The sequence below is a fragment of the Ambystoma mexicanum genome, chromosome 6q (assembly GCF_040938575.1).
Source record: "Ambystoma mexicanum isolate Mex_15411 chromosome 6q, UKY_AmexF1_1, whole genome shotgun sequence".
Taxonomy (NCBI): Eukaryota; Metazoa; Chordata; class Amphibia; order Caudata; family Ambystomatidae; genus Ambystoma; species Ambystoma mexicanum.
This window is the reverse complement of record NC_090937.1, coordinates 1,679,625,421-1,679,650,479: the sequence shown is the minus strand read 5'-3', so window position 1 is coordinate 1,679,650,479 and position 25,059 is coordinate 1,679,625,421. Positions and strand designations below refer to the sequence as shown.

The window sequence follows — 25,059 nt, the reverse complement described above, 5'->3', positions numbered from 1 at the left end:
AGATCCACAGGGTGCCAAGTCCTTTCATAGAATGCTACAGGCTAATATCAGTTTGGTATCTGGTGATATTGTCATACTTGTCCAGTATCCCCAAGTATCCCAGACCATTTGTCACTCTGCATTGGAACCCCTTTAACCTCCAAGATTAACAGGTATGGTGGACTGTCACAAATGGAAAGTCGTTTCCGTTGACTTGGGCACCAACCCCTACCATCCCACACAACCCTAGAGCTCCTGGACAAATTATACTCTAGTGTTCCTTAGGTCCAGAAGAAAGGGGGAGAGCAAACAAGGGAAGGTCAGGAGCAGGGTCTTCACAGGGTCACTATGAAGCACCAACGAACACAAGATAACTGTCGGCATAAATCAGCGAGGGCCAACAGTAAAGGAGATGTATCTACAGGACGTACCTGGTAGAGGGCTCATGGACACTGCGTCCGGCAGACACCCTCCTGCCCATCCTTGTCCCACATAGAACAAATAGTATAGAAAGCCCTGCAGCTCCAAGGAATAGCTGCTTCAGATATAGAGTATTCACAGGGGGGATGTAGCCGCTCCAGAAAGAAGCCTTTAGTAAGCACTCAGATAACTCAGGAGTGTGTGAGCAAAGAGGATGCATGCAGGGAGCACTGGAAGACATTGCTCCTAGGACTGGGAGACTCACTGGATCAGCACAGCAGCGCAGCACAGTAGGAGTGCTCAGGTGGAACTGTGGGCTGTTTGTAACTGAGTATGGGAAAGAGAGCCGTAGCAGAGGGAAACCAATGAAGCATGGAAAACTGCAGAGGCGGGAAACATAACGAAACTGGGAGAGCGGGAACAATCCAAATATGGCTGTGTAAATAATTCATAGGTTCAGCTAGGGCGGCTTGATAGATTTCAACCCTTTGATATACAGATGCATCAAAAGCAAATAGGAAATCCTCCAAGCGAAGAGTGACAGGCCACTCTCCTTTATACCTTGGAATACGAGAGGATCATCGCATCTTTGTTGTGCTTGCAGGACACCAGTAACTGCACGAATGCTAGACACTGGATGGCTTTACATTGCTCTAAATCCTGCAATAAAAGAAATGCTGCAGACAGTGACAACAGCAATCGACGAGGCATACCATCTAGGCCACCAGGGTCATAATGAGGCCCAGTGGCTCACAACTCTTATCTGAGTCCTCTAAGGCTCAAGCAAAGCGAGGTCACGCTTGGATGCTGTTTGTTAAAAGTCGAAACCTAAATATGACCAATGGGTACTTTGAACCACAAGGTCCCCGTAAGAACATATGGATAAAGAGGGTGCCCGGCGTCAGTCATCAATTACATGTTTCTAACAAGAGATTTGATCAAGGCGATTCAAGGGCTGGAAGTATTGGCCTCTAATGCCAGCGACCATAACATCTTAAAATTGACTTGGTACAGTAGACATCGGCCTGTGAAGGGTAGGCAAATCATGACGACAGAGATTCAATGGACAAACAATGGCTGCAGATTGCAAATGAGGAAAGGACAGATAATTCAAGCATCCAATTCTCTCAGGACGAAAATTGAAATTGCTTCATCTGAGGTTGACCTTGAAAGAATTAACTATGTACATGCCTTGGCACCATTTTTGGTCAACAATGAGATGAAGAAGAGGATCTCTGAAGTTCAGCTGCAGACCTATAACCCGAAGCGAGCCCATAAAAGGGAATGAGGGCTGCCTCCGCCAAGTAAGGAGATCGTACATGAAAGACTGGAAACCAATGGTGAGAAAAAGAAAAAACTCTTATTCAAACTGGCAGAAAGTCTATAAGAGTTTATTGCTGCAATTAGATGCGGAACAAATGATGGCAACTATCAGCTCTAATAATTCAGCTGCATTGTGGGGTTTACTATCGAAGGCATCTTTGGGCCCAAACTTATTGCAGATAAACGGTGTCTCAGAGGTAGGCTGGTTGGAATTCTTTGAAACTCTATTTTCCACCTCAGGTCCTGGTTTAAACTTGACCGCGAGGGCCAGTAAACCGCAGTGCTTAGATATTGACCAAGAAGTCTTGATTTACTGCATCAAACGTGCAAGCCCTTCCCGAGCACCAGACCTGGAGGGCTATCAAATGCAGTTTTGAAACAAAATCCAGAGGAGTGGGCTAATGTGCTTGAAATTATTCTGAAGATAGTTATTTCCACCCAGTCGATCCCAACTTCTTAGACAACATCATTCTAATTTTTAAAAAGGGGAACAGACAGGACCCTAGTAAGTATATTGGATGCCCTTGGTAACATTTATTCTACTCTGCTATTGAAGAGACTAAAATGTTGGATACAAGAATCAGTCCAATATGACGTCTTCCATGACAAATTTGTTTAGGGATCTGCATTATCTCTATCCTAAAGGAAACAATTCTGAACGCAAAGGGCAAGCTGTTTTTGGCATTTGTGGATTTTCAGAAAACTTTTGACAGCATTGACAGCGAACGTCTCTGGTGGAAACTGTAAAACTGGGGATGCCCTGAAGATCTGGTCTCCCAAATAAGATGTTTCCGTCTGGGTTTAGTCGCCATTTCTTTTTGTAAAAGTATTTCTCGTGGTTTACTCTGCGCGCCAATCCAGGTTTGATTCCTTTGTTCGCCGACCGTTGGCGGGCTTCTGCACAGAAGCTTGAATGTCTGAGGGGGACAGGATGTGAGGGAGGGGTTTGAGACTCCCTGCACAGGGTCTCCTTGGAGACCCATGTCGCACTCTGGTATGATTGGCTGAGGTGACTGTCCCGGCGGGACAGCCACCCTGCTGTGTGATTGACAGCCAGGCTGTGTGAATGGGGGAAAACTGCATAAAAACAGGTCTCTGGGACTGAGAAGGCAGAGTTGCCACTGGATAGAGAGAACCGAATAGAAGCTGACAGAAAAGGACCTCTACCACGACTGAACCTCCCGATGAAGCCCTGGACTGGAATGGGTCTAAATCTCCAAACTTCGACGACAGGGAAGATCTGCAAGGAATCTTCTCCCCTTGAGCTGGTGGGAACAACCAGTTCACCAAACTGCAAGCCATGCCACCCTCCGCTGGTCGAATTTGCTGTGCACAGCTACAGTGAACCGGATAGCCAGGAGAAACAGACCCTGCTTGGGTTTTAAGGAGCGCACCTTTTATTTGTCGCTTTGCTCCGCTGCTGGTTTCTTCCCTGGGCAGTGCAGGACCCTCCAGTCTTCCTCCTTCTTGTCAGTCCGACAGTTGCTTCAGGAACCATGAGCCTGCAGGACCTGCCAGGAACGTCTGCCTCAGCTACAGCATTCTTCTGCTCTAAAGGTACTGTGCTAACCCGGTTGTTTGTTTCGTCCGACTGCGTTGAAAGTGTGTGATATTTCGCCAATCCGAGGGCTTGTCCTTCTCCATTCTTTAAAAGTAACTTTTCATCTGACCAACTTTGTTCTGAACTCTTGGCAAAGACTTAACCGCAAACTACCCTGAACTGTGTGATCCTCTGCAAAGACTTTGGTCCATTGACTTTGGCCCTGGCCTCTTGTTTTCATTTCCTCACTCTAGTTCCTTTTTCTAGATTGCCCTGCTTACTTACTTGTTGGTGCTGCTCATCTTTTGTCTAACTTTTTCTTTCCCTCCCTTTTTATTACTGGAGTGCCATTTTGCTCACACTTCATTTTGTGCCTAACTTGTCCAGAATCTATTGGGTGTGGTGTAGTGTTTAGAATCGTGATTTTTCAACTGCTTGATCATAGTGAAATGTTTAATAACTGATGTGTAAATAAATGTATATTCTTTTACTCAGAAACCTTGAGTCAGTGTTTGTTTGAATCATAGTAATTGCTGTACTTTGTGTAACTATTGATACTGCTCACTTACTCTTGAGATAAGTCTGGCTGCTCAGCTATCGCTACCACTTTACTGTGTAGTACAGGCTTGTACCAAAGGTGAATTTGTACTGTCACTTGTAGTCCTAATTGTGTGTGGTGTTCCCATATGGTACTGCATATAATTCTGCCTAATAGCTGGGGGTGGGGGAAAAGTAAGAAGAGGGGAGAGGAGACAGACGAGGTTGCTACCATACTAGGTCCAGGGACAATTCTGATAGAGTAAGTGCATAGAAGAAAGTAAGGGGAGGAGACAGGAAAAGAGAGAAAGGGAGGTGAGGAGAGAATACAGAGTAATCAGTCAAAAAGAGTGGAGAAGCGAATACAATTGCAGAAGTCAGTAGTAACACAAAGGGCCTCATTACAAGGTTGGCGGTAAGGCAAAAACCGCTAAGGTGTATTCTGACCCGGCAACCCGGTATTAGCGGCACCCTAAATAACGGTGCCGCTAATAGCGGCATGGGCGCGTACACGCACCCCGTCGGGGAGCAAATACCGGCATGCCGGTAATAGGGGGACATCCCAACCCACGCGGACATGCAAATACTGGCATAGCAAAGCCGGTAATCACGGACTGCACGATGCCGGCCATACAGGCATCGCGGACCACCCGCAAACAGCAATCAGGAAACAAGCCAGCTGCCACAGGTGCACACAATCCCCACAGGTGGAGGCATTGGAGGCTGGGCCAGTATAAAATGAGCACACCCACACACCACACCCCTTCCAACACCAAAATGCCACCACTAGCTGTTGCATTCATGGCGCTGGAGGACATGCCAATACTGCTACAGCAACAACACCAACTACAACAACAACTACAGCAGCAACAACAGGCAGCACAGAGGAGACGCAGGAGGAGAAGGAGGGTGAGACAGGCCCAGCAAATACCACCAGCGCAGCCAGCAGTGCCTCGTAGGCAGCCACCAATCCCTCGCACCAGACCCAGCCCATTCAACCTAACCCCTGAGCAGATCCACACCCTGTACCGGTTGGACCGGGACACCATCACCACCATAGTGGACATGATACACAATGACATAGGCAGCCTCATAGAAGTACGCACTGCCATCCCCCCGCTACTAAAGGTGGTGTCCGTGCTCCACTACCTGGCCACAGGCACCTATCAACACACAGTGGGGCAGCTGCATGGCATTTCACAAACACTTTTTTTCACGCATGTTGAACCAAGTGCTGGATGCCCTCCTGAAGCATGCAAGCACCCACATATCCCTACCATGGACTGGCCAGGAGATAGCCGACACCAAAGTAGGCTTCCATGCACTGGCAGGCATGCCCAATTGTGTCAGTGCCATCGACTGCACCCATGTGGAATTGGTAGTCCCCCATGCCATAGAGGCGGTGCACTGCAATCGCAAGATATACCACTCCATCAACGTGCAAATGGCATGTGACTCCAGCAAGATCATCACACATTGCTGCGCCCGATATCCCGGATCAACACATGATGCCATGGTACTGCACAACTCCACCCTACCCCGTCACATGGAGCTACATGCTGGACCACGTGCCTGGCTGCTTGGTGAGTTGCACAACTGGGCCATGGCAGTGCTCTGGGGTACTGATGTGTAGGGATGCATACTCCACCTGGTTGGAAATTGTCGGTGATTGGAGAATGCATGCAGAGCTAAACACTCCAGACCTGAACCTCACAAATGGAACATGACACATCACTGGCACAAATTAAACAAATAATGCATATTGATGACAACAAGTAAGAGCCACAACCACGCCACCATGCTGATGGCAAGCAATGCATGACTGTAGAGGATGGTAACTGGGCCAATGTGGATAGTGTGACCATGCATAGAACTAACTGCTTGAATGGGAGGCTAAACATTGTCGTACTACCACAGTACATCTGCCCAGCATGCATGATTACACCCTGCATCATCTATTGAACGCCATCCAGACTACCACACCTCATAACAGTTTAGAATGCATCTAGGTGACAATTTTGCATACGTACAGGGACATGTGCATGTCCACACCAAATAGCTGCCGCCATGACTGTGCATCCTGAAGGTGCCAGCTCAGAGTGACACACACCTATTTGTATTTGCTTGCAGGTGACGGAGGATATCCCTTGAGGCCGTGGCAACTTACCCCTGTGCGGCACCCGCAGAACAGCCATGAAGAGGAGTACATTTGTGTGCACACCCGCACCCGTGTTGTGATTGAGCAGACCTTTGGCCTGTTGAATGCACGTTTCCACTGCCTAAGCAGGTCTGGTGGAGCACTCCTTTTTAGGCCTGAGAAGGTGGCAAAGATCACCATGGCCTGTGTCATGCTGCACAACATGTGCGCCCGGAGAAATGTACCACTGCCACCTGACATTGACATGCATGCCCCGGGTGAGGATGATGAGGATGGAGACGGAGGTGAAGTAGCCCCCCCCTGCTAGTACATGATGCATGGGATGGCCATGCAGTACGCCAAGCACAGATTCACGAATACTCCTGACCCACATGGACTATGAAAGACATGTGTCAGTCAGACACTGGGCCAATGTAGACATGCACACAGGGAATGTTGGGAGTTGGGCACTGAACACTGTACACATTAAATGGATGCACATGAAAATAACAATGTCCAGCCATGGATTTTTCTTATCACAACATGTGTATTATTTACAACAGCAAAAATGTGCCCACTCCCCCCTCCCTAACCCCAAACAAACTCCCAGACCCCCCAACAAACTCCCAGACCCCCCCAACAAACTCCAAAACCCCCAACAAACTCCAAAACCCCCAACAAACTCCAAAACCCTCCCAACCAACACCAATACCCCCAATAGACTCCACAAGATGCACCCCTTCACCCCCAACCTTGTGCCCCACTCCCATTGTCCGCACACACTACTTCCAGGACTTCTTCCTGTCCGGAGGCGGCATTTCAGTGTGCCTTGCACTCCTACGCGTCTGGCGCCTCCTACCACTGGGCTGGTGGGGTCAGATGAAGCTGGTGTGGAGGTAGTAGGTGAGTCGCTGGCAGGTTCCACACCTCCTGCAAGCCGTGGCCGCTGCATATGGAGCAGATTGAAGTCAGCACCTGTGTCACCGCCCCCAGACAGTCCCTCATTAGCCGAGCCGATGCATTAACAGCGGCTGTGTTGGCTGCGATGGCCGCTGTGGTCCCCGCAATTGCTGTGGCAATACCCCGCCTGGTTTCCTCGCCGTCTGCTATGTACTGGCGGAGTAGGTCTAACATGGCCTCCTGTCGGGACTCCACCGTCGACAATCGTGTCTCCAGGGTTTTGGAGGGGGCTGGAGTGGTGGGTTGTGCAGTCACGTGGATGGCATTTTCGGGACTGTACTCATCAGAGGTAGGTAGGTCACAGTCACGGAGGCAGGGATCAGCTTCACTGCAGGTGGGTGACTGTAGGTGTTGGGGCGAGGGGGTGGGCACGGAGCTCGGGGTGGCCGGGCATGTCACCTCTGTGTCTCCCTCAGGCTCCACACTGGCATCAAGTTCTTCCCTAGTGGAGGCGGGTGCTTCCAGGGACTCCCCTTCGACAGGAGTGGGTGTGGACTACTGGGTCAGTAGTGTGTCAGGCACACTGGCAGCAGGTTTTGCGGGCTGTGTCCCAGCTCGCACAGGCACACTGGCAGCGGAGGTGGTGGTGGTGGTGGTAGCCCTCTTCTTAGGGTGTGAGGTGGATGCCCTTGCGGTGGTCTCCTGGGTTGCTTCTTCCTCATCGGGCCTGGGGGGTAGAAGAGATGCAGGGCATCAGTGATGGTGTGACACAAATCACAAGGACCTAATTATCCACTTTGCTAGTTGGGGACTTCAACCGTTGGCGTGATGACGTCACTGAGCTGCAAGCAACCATTCTAGAGGAGGCATTAAATAACCTCGACTTAATAGTCACGACTCATATTAGGGGTCACACCCTTGACTGAGTTGTAGTAAATAATCTCGAAGTCAATACGATGGACACTCTCCCTTGCATTTGGTCCGACCACTATCATGTCTCCTTTACAATTCTTAATCCTGGCCCATCTACTAAACCACTAAACCCCCCGAAAATTGTTATAAATCGGAACTTTAAGAAGATTACGCAGCTGTACCTGAAAGACTGCCTTGACAGCATTATTTCGGCCACATCTGATCTGGACCCACCTTCTACTCGTACTGACACCTTTAATAACCTTATGCTCTCTACGTTGAATCGTGTAGCATCGGTTAGGAGTAAACTGGTTAAAGATAATACTTCTCACCAGAAATGGTTCACACAGGATCTGTGCCAAATGAAAATTCAGAAACGTCAGTCGGAGACCAAATGGCTTAAAAGCCCATCAGCAGATAACAAAGACCATTGGAAGATCTTAGACAAAGGCTACAGGAAAGCTATTAATGATGATAAAAGAAATTCTAAAAAATCCAAATAGAGGAAACAATCAAAAGTTCTAAAAAACGTTTTGAGATTGTGAAGTCCTTAGAGAAACCCAGTACTCGTTCCATCGCTATAGCTCCCACGGACCAAATCTGTGTTGATATACAGACTGCCTTCAAAGCCAAGGTGGGCAAGGTGCGGGATAGAAACAGAGCTAAACTTTTGGCTGATAAACATCTACCTCTCTGTCCTCTTCTTGTTCCTCTGATCCATAAATCAGAGCAGATGTTTAGCTTTGCTCCTGTCTCTCTTGCCGACATGATGGCTACCCTCTCTACCATGCACCCCTCTCAATGTCCAGAGGACACCATTTCCCCTAACTTCTTCTTGGACTACAAGGATATATCTGCATCCTTTTTGTTAAGATTTGTCAACTCCTCTTTTGCCAATAATCAAGACCCCGACTCCATAGAGAAAGCCACTATCACCCCACTGGTCAAAAAACTAGGACTGGACACAAGCGTCTGTGGTAACCTGCGCCCCACCTCCAACTGTCATTTCCTCCTCAAGGTGCGTTATGAATGTGCTACCAACCAACGACAAGCTTTTGTTGAGAAGACAATCATCTTACATCCAAGACAGTCTGGCTTCAGACCACTCCACGGTACCAAGGCCACTATCTTAGATCTACAGACGCACATGTTGAGAATCTCGGATGGAGGTCGCTCTGGCACGCTGGTTGTGCTGGATTTGTCAGCGGCTTTTCATCTTCTTGATCATGATCAACTCCTGCTGGCCTTGGAGAAACATGGTCGTTGCAGTCCTGACTCAATTCTATGGGTGATATCATTTCTCCAGAATCGTACATCTCAAGTACGTTGGGGTGAAGCCACTTCTCTCTCTTCCCCCATTTCCTGTGGGATCCCTCAGGGAGCATGCATGTCCCCCCTACTTTGTGACCTTTATATTCAAGTTTTCTGTTACCTGTTGGATGAGCTTGGAGTGAACTTCTCTGACTATGCTGATGACACCCAGCTAGTGCTTGAGTTATCAGGGGACTATGCCAAAGACGTCGTCCCTCTTCTGACCATCTATTTTCACTTTGAGACCTGGATGAGCAACAACTGGTTGTGCTTGAAAGGGGATTAGACCGAGCTGATGGTATTTGGCACCAAAGCATGCTCAAGCAAAATTATACCCCAGCTACCAGTCATTCTCCATCCACGGCTGTCCAATCTCGATCTAATAGAGTGTTAAAACTCAGGGGTTATACCTCGACCCTCTACTTAGGGACTAATCACTACTTGGGCGCCGCCGGTGGTAATAGCCCTACCGCTGAACTCCCCGGCACTAATAGCGGTGGATCACAAGTTTGGCAGTAAAGTAATTCCCCATTCCCCATTGAGCCCATTCGGGAATGCCCCATTCCCCATTGGGCTCAATGGGGAATTTTCGAACTCTTACCACCGGCGGATTTCCCGCCGGCGGTAATAGCGCAAATTTTTGGCAGATTTCCCCCCAGCTCAGAGCTGGGGCGAAATTTGCCGAAGCCCTGATTCGGCGGACCCTTAAATCCGGCGGTAATAGCGCGACTGCCGGATTTAAGGGTTACCGCCGAAGTCGTGATGAGGCCCTTAGTGTGGAAGCCCATATCAATTACACGGTAATAAATGTCTCTTACTACTTTAGGCTGCTGATAAACCTGCGTCCATTTCTGTCGGCATCTAGCTGCTCCCCAGTGGCCCGTGCGGTTGTGATTTCCAGACTGGACTATGGCAATTCATTATTAATTGGGGCCAACAAGAAAAACATCCATGCCCTCCAGACTCTTCAAAATGATGCAGTTTGCATTATCACATAGAAAACTAGAAAGGATCATGTTTCCGATGTGCAGCAAGATCTCCATTGGCTCCCTGTGACCTCCAGGCTGGAATGTAAGGCTGGCTCTCTATCCCATAGTTCTATATATGGTTCTGCTCCAGTCAATATTAAAGAACTGGTGTCCTGTTATGAGCCAAAAAGGAAGCGGCGCTCCTCTGCTTTGGCACTGGTCAACATCCGTAAATTTGCTCTCTCCAGTTATCTAGGCAGGTGCTTTCCCATCCAGGCCACAGAAATCTGGAATGCCTTGCCGTTGGAGCTCAGGCTGATAAAGGAATACAATCCCTTTCCGCCAGAGATTTAAAACAATCCTCTTCAACTAATGCTCTTTACAGTCATGCCTCTCAGAAATAGAACCCGCCAGCTTCTATGATGCCTGCGGGCTTCACTGGCCTACAAATAAATAAATAAATACAATAAATAAATACATAGGGCTGACAAGAATCTTGGTGTTCCTGTCACACACCCTGTGTGGTATATGTCCTTTAGACTAAAGGCCCCTTCAGTAAATCTGAAGAGGAACCCCTTGGCAATGCAAGTGGTTCCTAAAATTCAAAAACTGGGTAAACCTAAAAGCCCACCTACAGTGGAGCTGATCCAGATGGAGGTAAAGAACGTAGGCGTTTTTAACAAAACTAAGAAGGCAAGGAGTGTCCTTGACCCAAAAGTAAAAATTAAGTTTTCTCCTTTAGTTCTGAGTGCACAGAAGGAAACATCTAGGCCCAAAAACTGAAATACAAAAAGAGCAATAAAAGGTCTAAGAATAGCTTTCTTACTAGGCCTTCTAATAAAAAGCCTTTGACTCCAACTACTCCTACAGGAGAGATGGATAGGTGTTCTGACAAGGCTAGGCTCTCTGTTTCAAGAGACCACTCTAACCCTGTGGGATCCTCTAGAGAGAATCCTACTGTAAGTCCTATTGTTAGCAGGGAAACCTCTAACAAAGGCAAATCAAAATCTATAATATTAGGGAAATGGGAGCCTAAACTAAGCTCTACCATTTCAAGTACACGTGTAAAGGCTTTGACCCACACAGCTTCTGAGGAAGAGGTGGATAGACAAGTTGGAAACCTATCTAGCGCTTTGAGGACTGGTTATTCTCAAAACTGGTGGAAATCCAGGAAACCTAAATCTAACGCTTGAGACTGTGGGATGTTCTGCTGAAGAATCCAGTGTAAATCCTAGTGTTAGGAAGGAAACCTCTAACTAAGGTAAAACTAGATCTGAGAGGAAGTGGAGGCACGTACAATGCGCTGCCACCAGAACTCCAAACAAGATACCTGAGACCCAACCTGGTCCAGAGGGAAAGGTGGTGAGGAATCATGGGGACCCCTCTAGGTCTAAGGGATTTCTTTATAAGAACCCCTTTTAAAAGTCTATTGTACGTTGAGAAGTTGTTCCAACCTCTTAGGGTCTGTTAAATCAGATCCCCTATACTTTAGATAAGAGTTAAGTGCCCAACACTACTTTTAGGTCATATAGTTTGCAAATGATAACTAATATTAAAAGGTATCACAGCAAAGAGTTACAAAAGGATTGCTGGTGGACTCAGCAGCCAGATTAACCGACTTAAAACACTAGATCCATCCTGGTGAGGATTAGATCCTCCTGTTCTTTAGTCTGGGAGGGACAAGTGTTAGGTAATGATATGTCTTCTTGACCTGTGTCAACCTCAGAACCTTTTGCTTTAATGGTGGATTATTTTTCCGTATACCTCCGTGAGGTGGAACCTTTTTCCACACTTACAGAGCCTTTTACTCTTTTTATGTGTGTCATTTGTATGACTCTCCATAGTGACTTTTTAATGTTATCCTCTTTGACAACTTTTTGGCAATCAGTGCCTGTTGTTGCTGGGTTGGCCTAGGGGCTCCCCTTTTAACTTTCTCTGGCTAACTTTGAGAGAACTACAGTTCCCAAAGGTAGAAAGGATCTTTGGATCCCTTTTACATTTCATTTGGTGAAACCAAACCAGCACACCCCACTCTATGTGGAGTGCTGGGGAGATACAATGGGGGTCATTCAGAGATTGGAGGTAGCCATGGCTGCCTCCAATACCGGGTCTGGGTCCGGTCTGGCTGAATGGGGACTTACCGGGTCATTCCGACCCTGGAGGACCAGGTAAATCCCCATTCAGTAAACCATTCCCCATTCCCATTTGAGCCCCCATAGGGCTCAATGGGAATGGGGAAGGTGCTAATAATGGTACTGCAAATCACGGTACCGTTATTAGCTCCAAAGTCCCTTAACGGGAACCGCAGAGAACGTGTGGTCAGACCACTCGTTCCTGCTGGGACCCGCTAAAGGAATTCGGAATCGGCCGGTAAGGATTTACCAGCACCGCCATCCTCACCGGTGCACGTTAACCCTTACCGCCCAACTCGGAATGACCCCCAAAGTATCTATCCCCTTTTACACTAACATTGTAACAATTCTGTTACAGGGACAAGCTTACCCTCAATGATTGGTGGCAGTGATACCTTGGGCCTCATTACGACCCAGGCGGAAAACCATGGTGCTAATAGCACCATGGTCCATGCCGGTAACTTACCGACTCCGCCATGGAGAAAGGGGGAATTACCACCCCATTACAAGGTTGGCGGGGCGGTAATTCCCCCTTCCTCCATAGCCCTTCCCCATTCCAATTTTTGCCCCATAGGGCTCAATGGGAATGGGGAAGGCGCTAAGTACGATAACGCAAATTGCGGTACCGTACTTAGCACCAAGGTCCCTTTGCGGGTCCCTACTTTAACGGCTGGTGTAGACCAGCCGTTAAGGTCGGGTCCCGCAAAAGGACCTCGTAATCAGGCGATAATGGGTTAACGGCGCCGCAACCTTTTACGGCGCCGTTAACCCATTAGCGCCAGGGTCGTAATGAGGCCTCTTGTATTAATTTGGTGCACCTGTCATGATTCCTGCCCCTCATGTCCCCAGACCTCCAAGATGTCAGGCTGGAGCCAGGCCACAATCACCTACATGGCCCTCAAGGGCCTCTCCATCCCTCAAAGACCCACTTGGAGTCAGACTTGGCGCTTGTGGCATCAGACTCACTCACCCCCATAGGATAACATTGGGGATTGGACTTGTAGTGGTTTGATGGGGACAAGATGGATGCCCCCACATATTTCGCTTCCCAGAACTGCATGTGCAGTCTAGACTTTTGGGTGTGGTTCAGCCAGCGACACTTGGGATACCCAGAGACTATTTACGCCACGCCCAGGCTGAGAAACTGTCATGGATGGCACTCTGTTAGGAGTGGCACAGGGCACCCAGGTAGGGTTTGGGTGGTTGTGCCAAAGTAAGGTGGACAGATAAGTACACACACAGATAGAGAACAAAGAGTAGGCAAGTCTAGCAAGGGAATAAGGTACAACAGAATGGGTTCCCTCTTGGGGTGTATGCAGATATGGGGAAGAGTGTTCCACGGACCTTAGGAAAAACTCTAGCCTTCTGCACAGTTTGCTATAACATAGGCCCACACTGTTTGCTCATGGCTGGGAACAACAGCTGTGGGTGTCTGTAACACAGAAACTGGACAAGGGAAGGGGCAGAGGTTGCCTGCCGGAAACCAACAGACAAGCCCTGTACAAAGGGGTCTACAAACGATACAAGAGAAGACAATAACAGACAAATCCAGGAAAAGGGAAGTCGATGAGCAAACTAGGAGAAGGAAATGAAAGGAAAGCAGTATAACTGAATTGGACAGGGATAAAGAACTGAGGGTTGAAAACGAGGAAGAAAGCAAGGGAGCAGCAGTTAGGAAACAGGGGGGCTGCAATAACTGAAAGTAATAAATGCAGGCCCCCATAGGGTTGAATGGGAATAGGGGAGGGAGCAAACAACGGGCCGATTACGAGCGGCACGTTGTTTGCTCCCTCTTCCCCTCGCGGGACCCGGTAAGCACGCCTCGTTTGATCAGGTGTTACGTACCTGGTCCCGCGAGGGGAGCTTGTAATGAGGCGAAACGCGGTTTTACGGGTCCGCCTCCTTTTGCGGCACCCGTTAACCCGTTCCGCCTCACTTGTAATGAGGCCCATTGACTTGAAAACCCAAATCGAAGAGCTAAAAGACAATGGCCCTCATTAGGACCCTGGCGTTAAGGGGTTAACGGCGCCGTATAAGGCTGCGGCGCCGTTAACCCCTTAACGCCTTACTACGAGGTCCCTTTGCGGCTCCCGACCTTAACGGCTGGTCTGGACCAGCCATTAAAGTAGGGACCCGCAAAGGGACCTTGATGGCAATTACGGTACCGCAGTTTGCGGTACCGTAATTGCCACCTTCCCCATTCCCATTGAGCCCTATGGGGCAAAAATGGGAATGGGGAAGGGCCATGGAGAAAGGGGGAATTACCGCCCTGCTAACCTTGGAATGGGGTGGTAATTCCCCCTTTCTCCATGGCGGACTCCGGCATGGACCATGGTGCTAATAGCACCATGGTTTAGCGCCGGAGTCCTAATGGGGGCCAATGTCAAACTTGCCCTCCTCCTACAGCTTAACATGTCGGCTGCATTCGACTTGGTCAATCACCAGGTCTTATGTAACCACCTCATCTCCGCAGCATACTGCTGACTCCAAAGCACTCAACAACATTTACCTTGTCATTCAGGCGTGGATGGCACAACATGGGCACTGTCTTAACGACGATAAGATAGAGTTACTCCTCAGATCTTCTCATCGACTCAGTGAGTTAGATGCCAGCTTCGACTCCTTCATCATAGACAGCAATCCCATCAAGGTCTCGAAAGATGTAAAAACTCTTAGCATCCACTTAGAGTCCACTCTAACCTTAGCCAGACAAACAAATGCAATAACGTCTTCAACGGCATATATGTGTAAACTTATCACAGCATGCAGACCATTTCTAACCACCAACAACTGCACCACCTTAGCTAGAGCTCTTGTCCTATCAAAACTCGATTACTGTAATGTGCTTTACCTATGGACTAGCCATTGGAATACCAACAAGTAATACAAAATAATGCCATCAGGGCCGCTATGAATATCCCCAGAACCCAACACATTTCAGAAACCAGACAGTCTCCACTGGCTATCTGTCAACCAAAGAATTGCCTTTAAATCACTGTCTCTCACGCACAAATGTCTTATGAACTCTGCACCGAGCTACTTGTGCAATCTAGTCTCACGCAACATATCTGACAGACCAGTCAGAGTCGCACAAGCTCATTGCCTCAAGATCCCAAGGTTCAAACTTCAGATGGTGTGGGCAGCAGCTTCCCAGTACTTACCGCTAAATTGTGCAATACATTACCAATATCTATCAATCTGAACCCTCCTATCATACCTTTAGAAGCAAAATCAAAAACTGGTTACTAGCGCAAGAACATCAGCTCACCCACCTTCGACGCTCTTGCCTAACAAATTCATCATGCCCAATTTCCCAGTTCAACTGCACACTGTAAATCTTGTAATATGTAATTCATGTATAATGTTGATATGCAATTCATGTAATGTAAATATTTGACCAACTCTTGTAACTGTAATGTAAATACGTTACCTTATGTACCCAAGAAATGCGTCCAGTACTCGGTGCGCTTTACAAAGAAACAAAATACAAATACAAATAGGTCTACGCACAGGCGGATGGAGCCTTCTGCGAATTTCTTGGGAACAGGTATGGTTGGGGAGACCCATGGGGTGAGTCGCACCACGGGCTCGATGATATGGAGATCTTGAAGCCGCTGTAGTTCTTCCTCCACCTGTTTTTGAATATTAATATTAATCGGGATGCCTCTGTAGTGCTGCGCGAATGGCTTGAATTCTGGGTCAATGTCAAGTACACTTGCATGGCAGAGGAGAGTTTGAGCCGTATGGGAAAATGTCGACCTTTGGGGCCGCAATTTTGGTAGGTGTGGGAGGCGATTGTATGCCTCCACGCTCAGTATGTTGACAGCAGCCCCTGTGTCAATGAGAAATTCTTTTGGTATGTTGTGTACCTGAAGTGTCAGAATGGGGCTGTGTTGCCTCGCCATCTCATTTCCAAGTGCCCACATGTATCCTTTTCTCCTCTGGATGTCGTGCGAGGACGAGGAATTGCTGCATGATGGCGAGCGTATCTCCACATAGTAGGTGCTCCTTTGTGGTCTGTAGGTAGTTCTGTCTGGTGACAGGAGCGATCTCCTGGGCTGTTGACAGCTGCTCTCTCCTTCCACGTGGCAGTTTCTCATGTGTTCACGGCTTGGTCTGTCATCCGGTCAGTAATTGGGATGGCGTATGGTACTCCTCAGAGAGGACAGCAGACACTGGGGCATTTCTGCAGACCACCTTGAAGTGGTTGTCACCCATGCATGCTGCGCACTTCTGGCCAATTGCCGGGCACATGCCCTTGTGGGGGAATTCGTAGCCACACCTGTAGCATGATTTCGCTAACTGACTGGGTTTGTCCGGTATGGTTGGCGTTAGTTTCTTGAGGACCTCCTGGTCCCTTGTGTCTAATGAGAACTTTACTCGTCCTAAGCCGACCACCTGCTGCGTGACTGCTGAGTCAGTACGGGACATTGCTAGGATTTCATAGATGGTCATCTGTTTCTGGAGCAATTTGCATTTGACGCTGCAGATTCGCAACCTATGATGACTTGGCAGCGTAGGGCTCTTGAGTACATATGGAAGGTACAGTGATGCATGCGAATGCGTAGCCGTATGACATAGTTGTCCCTGGTTTCCCTTTTCTCTTGCATGGTCGTATGAAATATATGTCTCTCATAGTCCACGTTGGTGTGTAGGGCAAAGTAGGTGTCAAGCACCTCTTGAATTTTCTGGTATGTTGCCTTTTCCATGTCAACCAACTCGTAGAGGATATCTCTCACAGCGACACCCACCGCTAAGGTAAGAATGTTTTTTCTTCTTTCTTCATCAATGGGGGCCATTGACCCCACATGCACCTTGAAGTCTTTCATCCATCTGACCCACCAGGGCCCCATGTTACTTGGGACTCTGAGGTCAAATACCTGGGTAGTTGCCATGGGGTAATGTTACCGTGACCACGTGGAAAAGCCTCTGAAAGTCCAGCAGGCACAGTGGCCGGGATGTCCTCCTCTGACATTGTTGGTCACACTGAGCTTCTCCCTGCTGTCTGGAATGCTGATTTTGTGCTGATCGTAAGCGGGTGGGCCTCACCCCAACGTTCTAAACAGGTGGACTTCTCCCGGACCTGCTTGCCATGCTCTGAGATGGATGCTTTCCAGGGGGGTCCTTCGGGCCTAGGCGCTGCCACTCCTCATGTTTCGTGACTTCATGCTTATCGCTGCATGGTCACTGGGGGAGCTGCACTGGCCATATTGAGGCTACACGAGAGGTAGTTGGGGTTTCACAGATGCTCAGGAGTCATGAGTAGTTCAAGTGGTCTTTACTTGGTTCTTTGGGTCACAGGTAAGTACACAGGGAAAGGTAGGGCAAACATAGGACAGGTCTAGGGGATAGAAACATCCACCGGCCCCCCTGTGCCAGCATAAGTCCCCAGCTGACTGTTCTGGAACACAGGCACTCCCATCATAACATTCCAACCAGAACACTCCTTACCCAATAATCCAGGCAGAGACAAACACACACACAGGAAACAGCCACATGGCCAGATTCACACACCTCTGACTCCCTTTGTATGGAGGCTGGAATGATTAGTGTCTTAGACTGCGCTCTTCCCTCGGCGCATGCTCCGATGAGCCGTGTCTACTTCTGCGCATGCTCGGCTAAGTATCTCTGCAATGCGCATGTCTGTTTCCCAGCCATTCTACCAAAGCTCAGCGCGGAAATCTCGGTTACTCTGCGCATGCTCTAATGATTGTATCACGCTAATGCGCATGTCTGTTTACGGACTCTGCTGACGAAGCCCATAGCCCTGGGCTCTCGGTCACTCTGCGCATGCCGTAATGAAAATATATCTGCACTGCGCATGTCTGTTTCCCGGCACTGTACTGAAGCCATGGCTCGTTTGTCTCGGTCACTTTGCGCATGCTTTGATGAAAGTTTCTCTGCACTGCGCATGTCTGTATCCCGGCTCTGCTACTGGAGCCATAGCACGTTTTTCTTGGTTACTCTGCGCATGCTCTGATGGAGCGTCTCTGCACTGCGCATGTCTGTTTCCCGGGTTTGCTACTGAAGCCATGGCTCGTGTTTCTTGGTCATTCTGCGCATGCTCTGTTGAGTGTGTCTCTGCACTGCGCATGTCTGTTTCCCGGCCCTGCCGCTGAAACCCATACCCTGGTATCACAGTCCCTCTGGGGGGCTCTGAGAGGGGGACGTGTTCCCGGGACCTCCTGCCCGGTCCTGCGCGCATTTACTCCTCAAAAGATGAATTAAAAAATGGAAAATGCAGCGCAAACTATGGAGCAGCAGTAATTCATGCCTAATTCCCTGCAGGTGAGTGACGGGCGCTTCTGCCACTCTCTGGTGGTGGCCTGTCCCTGCCCCCCCCCTCTCCCCTGGCAGCGAGCGCCATGGGGGGGATCCCGGTGGGGGCTCCTTCTTGGCACATTGCCCTTACCTGCATTATACAGCTCTAGTTCCAGTGGAGGATCCCAGGAGGCGGTGAGCACATCTATGCTTCTCTATTCATCCATATCCACCGCCTGCCTTCCTTCCTCTCCTTCCTCTCCTCCCATTCCAGCCCCATTCCAGCCCCATCCCAGCCCTACCCCCACTGCATTCCACGCTCCAGCAGCCACAGCAGCCACAGCAGCCACAGCAGCCACAGCAGCCACAGCAGCCATGCACATGCTGGGAGTCGCTCATGAGCATCGTTCGTGTTGTACAGGCATCAGTCATATGATAATACTTGCTTTCTCATTGGGGTGTGCTCCTGTACAGCAAAAAGTGAGGGTAGCACAAATATGGGCACTTCCCACAAAATCACCTTTCACCCAAGATGTTCAGCTGGAAGCATGAATACAGGAAATAACAACTAATCACTAAGCCTGAGGGCCAGGCACCAGTCACAGGCAGGGGATATTAACAAGAAAGGAGGCGAGGGAAGGAGGAGGAGAAAATGAAAGTCTTAAGAAGTTTCTGGAACTTACGGAGATCCGGCTCAAGTTTGAGGGGGTAGGAAAACCGTTCTGGAGGGAGGCTCCTTTCGAAGAAAGAGATCTACCCCTACCCACTCTCTGCTTGGAGAAACATCTGATCTGCAGAGAGTTGGAGTTAGAGGTTTGGAGGACTCTAGCAGGAAGATATTTAGGGAGAGAAAGTTTGATGTAGTAGGTTCCCATGCCACCAAAAGATTTGGATCTGTAGATCTGTAGAGTCCATAGCTCCTACAGTCTTTCTAAGGGGTTTTACAGGACAGTCGCAGAGGAAATGGCCCTCCTTCCCAAAATACAGGCATAACTGTGATTGTCTTCTTCTTTCCAGTTCGTCCTTAGTGAGTGGGCCTCGGACACCTTCCAGTTGCATGGGTTCCAGATGGTTCTCACTAGGGCGTACCGGGTTTTCCTTTGAGCGTATGTAGAAAGACCGTCCCTCTGATTGCTTGTGATCCGATTTTCAATACTGTAAACAGCGATCCAGCGGCAAAACCAAATCGATATATTCACACACCCCTCCATCAGATTCACTACTTGGACCTAGAAATCCTTCAGTTCTCCGCAAAGGCTGCGATAAAACAAGGTGGTTAGTTTCTCCTCTGGCCAGTTTGATTCTGCCACCAGCCGGTAGAGACGTAATACTGCAGATCTTGGCTTCCCTGATGCAGTGAAAGCAGTTTGTTGTAGTGGGCCTGCCCCTGATGCCGGTGAGCAAACAGCTTCTCCAGCTCCTCTGGAACCCTTGGAAATTGCGCCGAAGAGGGTTGTCTCGATTTACCAATGGGATGGACCAATTAGCTGCATGTCCTCCTAAGTATGACAGAACGACATCTACCTTAGATTGAATGGTGGGGAATACTCCAGGTCGGCAGAGAAAATGGAGCTTGCACTGGTTCATAAAAAACGCACATTTTTGGGGATCCCCCATGAATCGCTCGGGTGGAGCCAGAGGAACTGCCTCTGGTACGACTACTTGGACCAGAGCCGGCAGAACGGCAACAGGAACTGATCCTGGTAGTGGGATTTGTCCTGCTTCAGCCTGGAGCATCTGCCTGGCTAGCTCCTCCGTACGTTCTTTATTTACTATCAACTCCCGCCGTAGGGCATTGGTGTCAGATCTGGCAGCATGCACTTCGCCCTGAGCTCACCCAAGAGTTGTGACAACTGGTGTACTTAAAAAAAATCCATGATACACGGGCAGAGTAATTATGTGGGCCTCGCGTTCTGTACCGCTTACCTTGGACTCTGTGGGGGCACCAGGACTTATGATGCCTTGCTGGGTTGTGTAGTGCATAGTATGACCAACTGATACCTCTGGGCCTCGGGCTGCTGCAGGGGTTCTCACCTAGGAAAAGAATGTGCGTGTCATGGGTGTTGGTGACTACCATGTATCTTCGCCCAAAGGGGCATGTCGTTTTGGTTGTTGTCTGTGTGTGGCTTGAGTTACAACTTCACTGGAGATGCCCAGTCCTGCTGTGGCTGATTGTTTTCTACTTTTTATGCTGCTTCTCTTCCTTTAAGGATTTAGTGCTGTTCACACTCCTTGCTCTTCAACTTCAGAGCAGTTAGATTGGCAAATTGGTTCTACTGTCTTGCACGGCAGTGGAATGTAGCACCAGTGTCCGTAGAATGTCTTTAGGCCTTATCACGAGTTTGGCAGAATCCTAGCAGTATTACTGCTGGGATACCGCCTGCGCTAATAGCGTTGCCGCCACCTGGTCCTGCGCTATTAGCGCCGGATCAAGGGTTGGGCGGTAATGGTTATTCCCCATTGGGTCCATTGGACCCAATGGTGCATTTTTGCCGCAATTACCGCGCCCCAATAGAGCAATGCTAATTGTTTATTTGTAAAGGGCGCCAGACCCGAGGGTATCAGGGTGAAGGTACATGAATATTTTCAGCTTATGGTTACATAGTTACAATGTCACACAATTATCATACAGTCGAAGATTCGATTACAATAACAAGATATATACATACAGTAAGCAAGGTTAGAAGACATTACATAGAGAAAGAGGTTCAACAGGTTATAGTCTATTTACAGTCTATTGTTTATTGTCTATTTACAGTGCAAAAGAGTGGGATAGTAGGACGGTAGCTGGCGTGTATTTAATGGTAATTTTCTTTGAACCAGTTGATGATGTTCTGTCTGAAGTTGGAGTATGTTTGGTCCACCCTCAGAAAGGGAGGTAAGGAATTCCTGAGCTGTGCAGCTTTGACTGGGAAGCTGCTACCACCGGCTTTCATTAGTTTGAACCTTGGAACCAGCAGGCAGTTACTGTTAGCAGCTCTGGTGGGCCGGTTGGAGGATTTTCTATTAATTCTATCTATGGGATAGCAGGGTGCAGCATTGTTTAGGCACCTGTGAGTAAGTGAGGCAGTTTTTACTAGGATTTTGTCGCTGGGGGAGAACCAGTTATTCTGTCTCCTTATTTCAGCAATATGCTCTTTCCTGGCTATGCCCAGTGCTGCTCTAAGAGTGTTGTTCTGTAGAGTCTGGATTTTTCTGACAATAGACTTATTGGCGCCCAGGTATAGGGCGTTACAATAGTCCAGTTTGGACAAAATTAGAGCTCTGGCCAGAGTAGTACAACTAGTATTAGACAAGAATGGTTTGCCTGCTCTAATCAATTTACATGTATAAGCCGTGGCAGAGAGCATGGAATTAACCTGTTTGGCAAAGGTGAGGCTAGAATCTAGGTAAAAACCTATGGTTTTTACCTCTTTGGCGACCTTGATGGTGTTGCCATCAATATTAAAGGAGGTGTATTTATGACTGAGTTCATTGAGGTTAGGCGTAGTTCTCAGAATGATGAGTTCAGTTTTTCCATCATTCAGGCATAGACCATGGACTGCCATCCATGCCTGGATGATGAGGTACATTTTATTTACCAAGGCCAAATCCTTATCATAATCCCCAGTAAGTGGTATGAGAATCTGGGTATCATCTGCATAGTTAGTGCAGGTGATACCCAGATGATTGCGCACAAAAATGGGAATATTTCCAGCGCTTAAATGCTGCCATACTCATGTTTGGGCGTACCTTTACATTTGGCGATAATAGCGTTACCGCCGCATTTAAGGGGTACCGCCCAACTCGTGATGAGGCCATTTATGTCTTTGATGCCTTTTCGTGTGTCAGCGCTGCTGCAGAGAGTGTTGGTGCTTCTGAGAAGACTTTGAAGTATGCGGGATGCTTGTGAGTGCATTCATGCTTTCAAAAGTAACTTTTGAACCTTGTCCGTACTGCGTGTTGCTAGCGAGTGCATGGGTGCTGCCTTGAAGTATCTCTTTTCACCTTGTCAGTGTATGTGCAGTGCTAATGAGCACGTTAATGGTTCCAAAATGTGTATTTTGCTGCCCGGAATCGCGGGCAACAGCTGACCTTGTTCTCTCTTGCTTTCTTTGTCGATCCAGAGTCGGAGATCAGGGGGGCGTGCACGGACCGGAATACTATCTTCTCCGCTCAACCACAACAGCTGTAGGAGGAAGCGGGCTGCTTGAGGACTTCACAGTAAGTAAACGCTGAGTTCTGGATACACTGCAAAGGCTCACAGAGCCTGGGGCCGATGATAAGTGTTTCCTCTAGCAGAATCAGTACAACGTGAAGTGAGGCTGCACGCATGGGTTTAGCTTAAATAGGAGGCCCATCCATGCAAACTAGACAGCTTATCAACATTGATGTCTATGGCCAAATTGTCAGCCCTGTTGGTTGGCCCAGAGTGTTCTTAAGTGGAGGCCATGTTGGATGACTTTTGTATATTCTAATGCACAGGCATAGCTAATGGATTTGTAGTGACCAATCTAAGTCACGCAATACCGTTATACATCCCGGCTATTCGTTGATTAGCGTGTCTCCATAGCACAATTCATCCTTCAACTATTGGAGGCTATATGTTCTTTTACACTTTGGATGGCTTCAGCAGTTGGATTACTTGGGTGGTTAATCACAATTACATTTCGCTTTTGTTTCAGGAGATTCACGGTTGATTCCTGCATGCTTCTCCGGCGCTGTGTGTGTTTTGAAGGCAGATGATGACAGCCATGTCTGCTAAATCTAAGACGGATGAACAAGAGTAAGTGATGCGATTGTGTTGGAATTTAGCCAGCAGACTGCAGTTGGTGCAGCCCACTTTTCAGATGTACTGATGAATAGACTTATTAAGTCATTGGGCCTCATTACAAGCTTTCCGGTCCGGTAGTAACGGTGCTGGTAAGCTACCGGCAGCGTTGCTACTGGACCAGCAAACTACGAGTTGTCCTCGCTGGTGCCTATCAGCCCGCCAGGTCTGACCTGGCGGGCAGACCGGCACCCGCGAGCACAACACGACGGATGCATCGGCACCATTCATGAGTGGTTGACCGGTGTATCCGGCCTCCCCATTCCCATTGAGCCCTATGGGGCTCAAATAGGAATGGGGAGTAATGAGTACCGGCAGCCGGCGATGGGTAATTACCGGGTCCGGACGGGGTCGGAATACCCCGTAGTTTCCCATTGGCGGGTGCCAATATTTTCCCGAGTTTGACGGTTTTAACGGCACGGCTATCGCCAAACTCGCTATGGGGCAAGTTTCAACATAGAATGAGCCGTGATTCCTTGGCATGGAACAGCTAGAGAACAGTCTCTACATGAGACCCGTGTATACTTCGAGAAAATTGAATTGAGTTAGAAGCAGATACTGGCAGCTCATAGAGGTAGTTTTTTGTCTCCTTTGGGGTCTCGTGTTTCCTTCTTTTAATTATGTTCATATTTATTGTTAATTCTCACTAAGGTATGGTGTTGGCCCCATTTCATTTTGCTTCACCATTGGTGGCTGAAGGCATGGGTACTATGGCCCCCCCATTTACTATGGATTCACCTGACATTAGGGAGGTGTGTCTAAGCATGGGGCATTCTACCAAGGTATTGATTGTCAATCATGTGTGGAATGAAGAATATTGCCATTCGGTTATCAAAGGTAGTCTCCATTTTCCATCCACACTTTTTGACTCATGTGACCATGTAAATATATTTTTCAGTTTTTTTTTTTGTTTTGTTCTAGAATGTCTTTTTAACCTCCTGATGAAGACGTGGTGAACAAACACCCCTACGTCGAAACCGCTTGGTCCTGTTTGAGTCTTGGAAATGCCATAATATCGGACAGTGGGCCTCATTATGACATCGGCGGTAGCCATGCCTGTAATACAGGCACAGCTGCCGCCGGTGTCATTTCTTTTCTGCGCCCAAGAATGGGCAAATACTGGGGTCATTACGGCCTTGCTGGACCCGGTAATCGCCCATTCCCGGGCACCGGAAAATATTCTTCCCCATTCCATTGAACCCTATAGGGCTCAATGGCAATGGGGAAGCTGGATGCATCGGCACCATTCGTGATTGGTGCCGGTGCATTCGACACACTCTGCTTGCAGGTGCCAGACAGCAGCCAGGTCAGGCTGCCGCATGCAGAGCTCGTAGTTTGCTGGTCCGGGAACTACGGTACCAGCAAGCTTACCGGTACTGTAGTTCTCGGACTGGCAAACTTATTATGACCCCCAATAACTTAGATTAATTCCATGATAGAACAAAAATGAAAGAAGAAAGACCCATTTATTGTGGACTATTGTTCTTATTAGATGAAATGTTTTGTGGATACATTGTTAATCTATAAGTTGTGTTATTGTGATTGCTGAATTTGTATTGGATGCGTTCAATAGGATAGTTTGTATGTTGTTTGGGAGAGAATGAGTTGTCACTTTTCCTTTTCTTGTCCTATTCCTTGTGCGTGGCCTTTGTGGTGTTTTTACCTGTATTCAATTGTTCTTTTCTAGATTAATTGATGATTATTTTTGCAGTTTATGATTATGTATCAATTTAAATAAATATTTTTGATACCTAAATAAAAAAATACTGTTCTCTGGTATTCTTTCAGAAATGTAGTACTTTGATGGAATGCCTTCCGTACACAAGCCC

At 48.2% G+C, this 25,059-nt stretch overlaps 1 protein-coding gene and 1 long non-coding RNA gene across 2 annotated transcripts in view; both read left to right on the top strand.

The window, feature by feature from the left end:
* Positions 1 to 25,059, top strand: part of LOC138515433 (uncharacterized) — a 239,363-nt gene that overhangs the window by 116,852 nt on the left and 97,452 nt on the right. Inside the window, 1 exon segment of the mRNA XM_069630276.1 lies at positions 8,252 to 9,069. Within this exon segment, the coding sequence (XP_069486377.1) occupies positions 8,252 to 9,069 (818 nt within the window).
* Positions 18,270 to 24,994, top strand: LOC138517047 (uncharacterized). The gene is made up of 4 exons (XR_011282346.1): positions 18,270 to 18,447; positions 22,527 to 22,623; positions 23,085 to 23,185; positions 24,152 to 24,994. It is a non-coding gene; the product is annotated as an uncharacterized lncRNA (long non-coding RNA).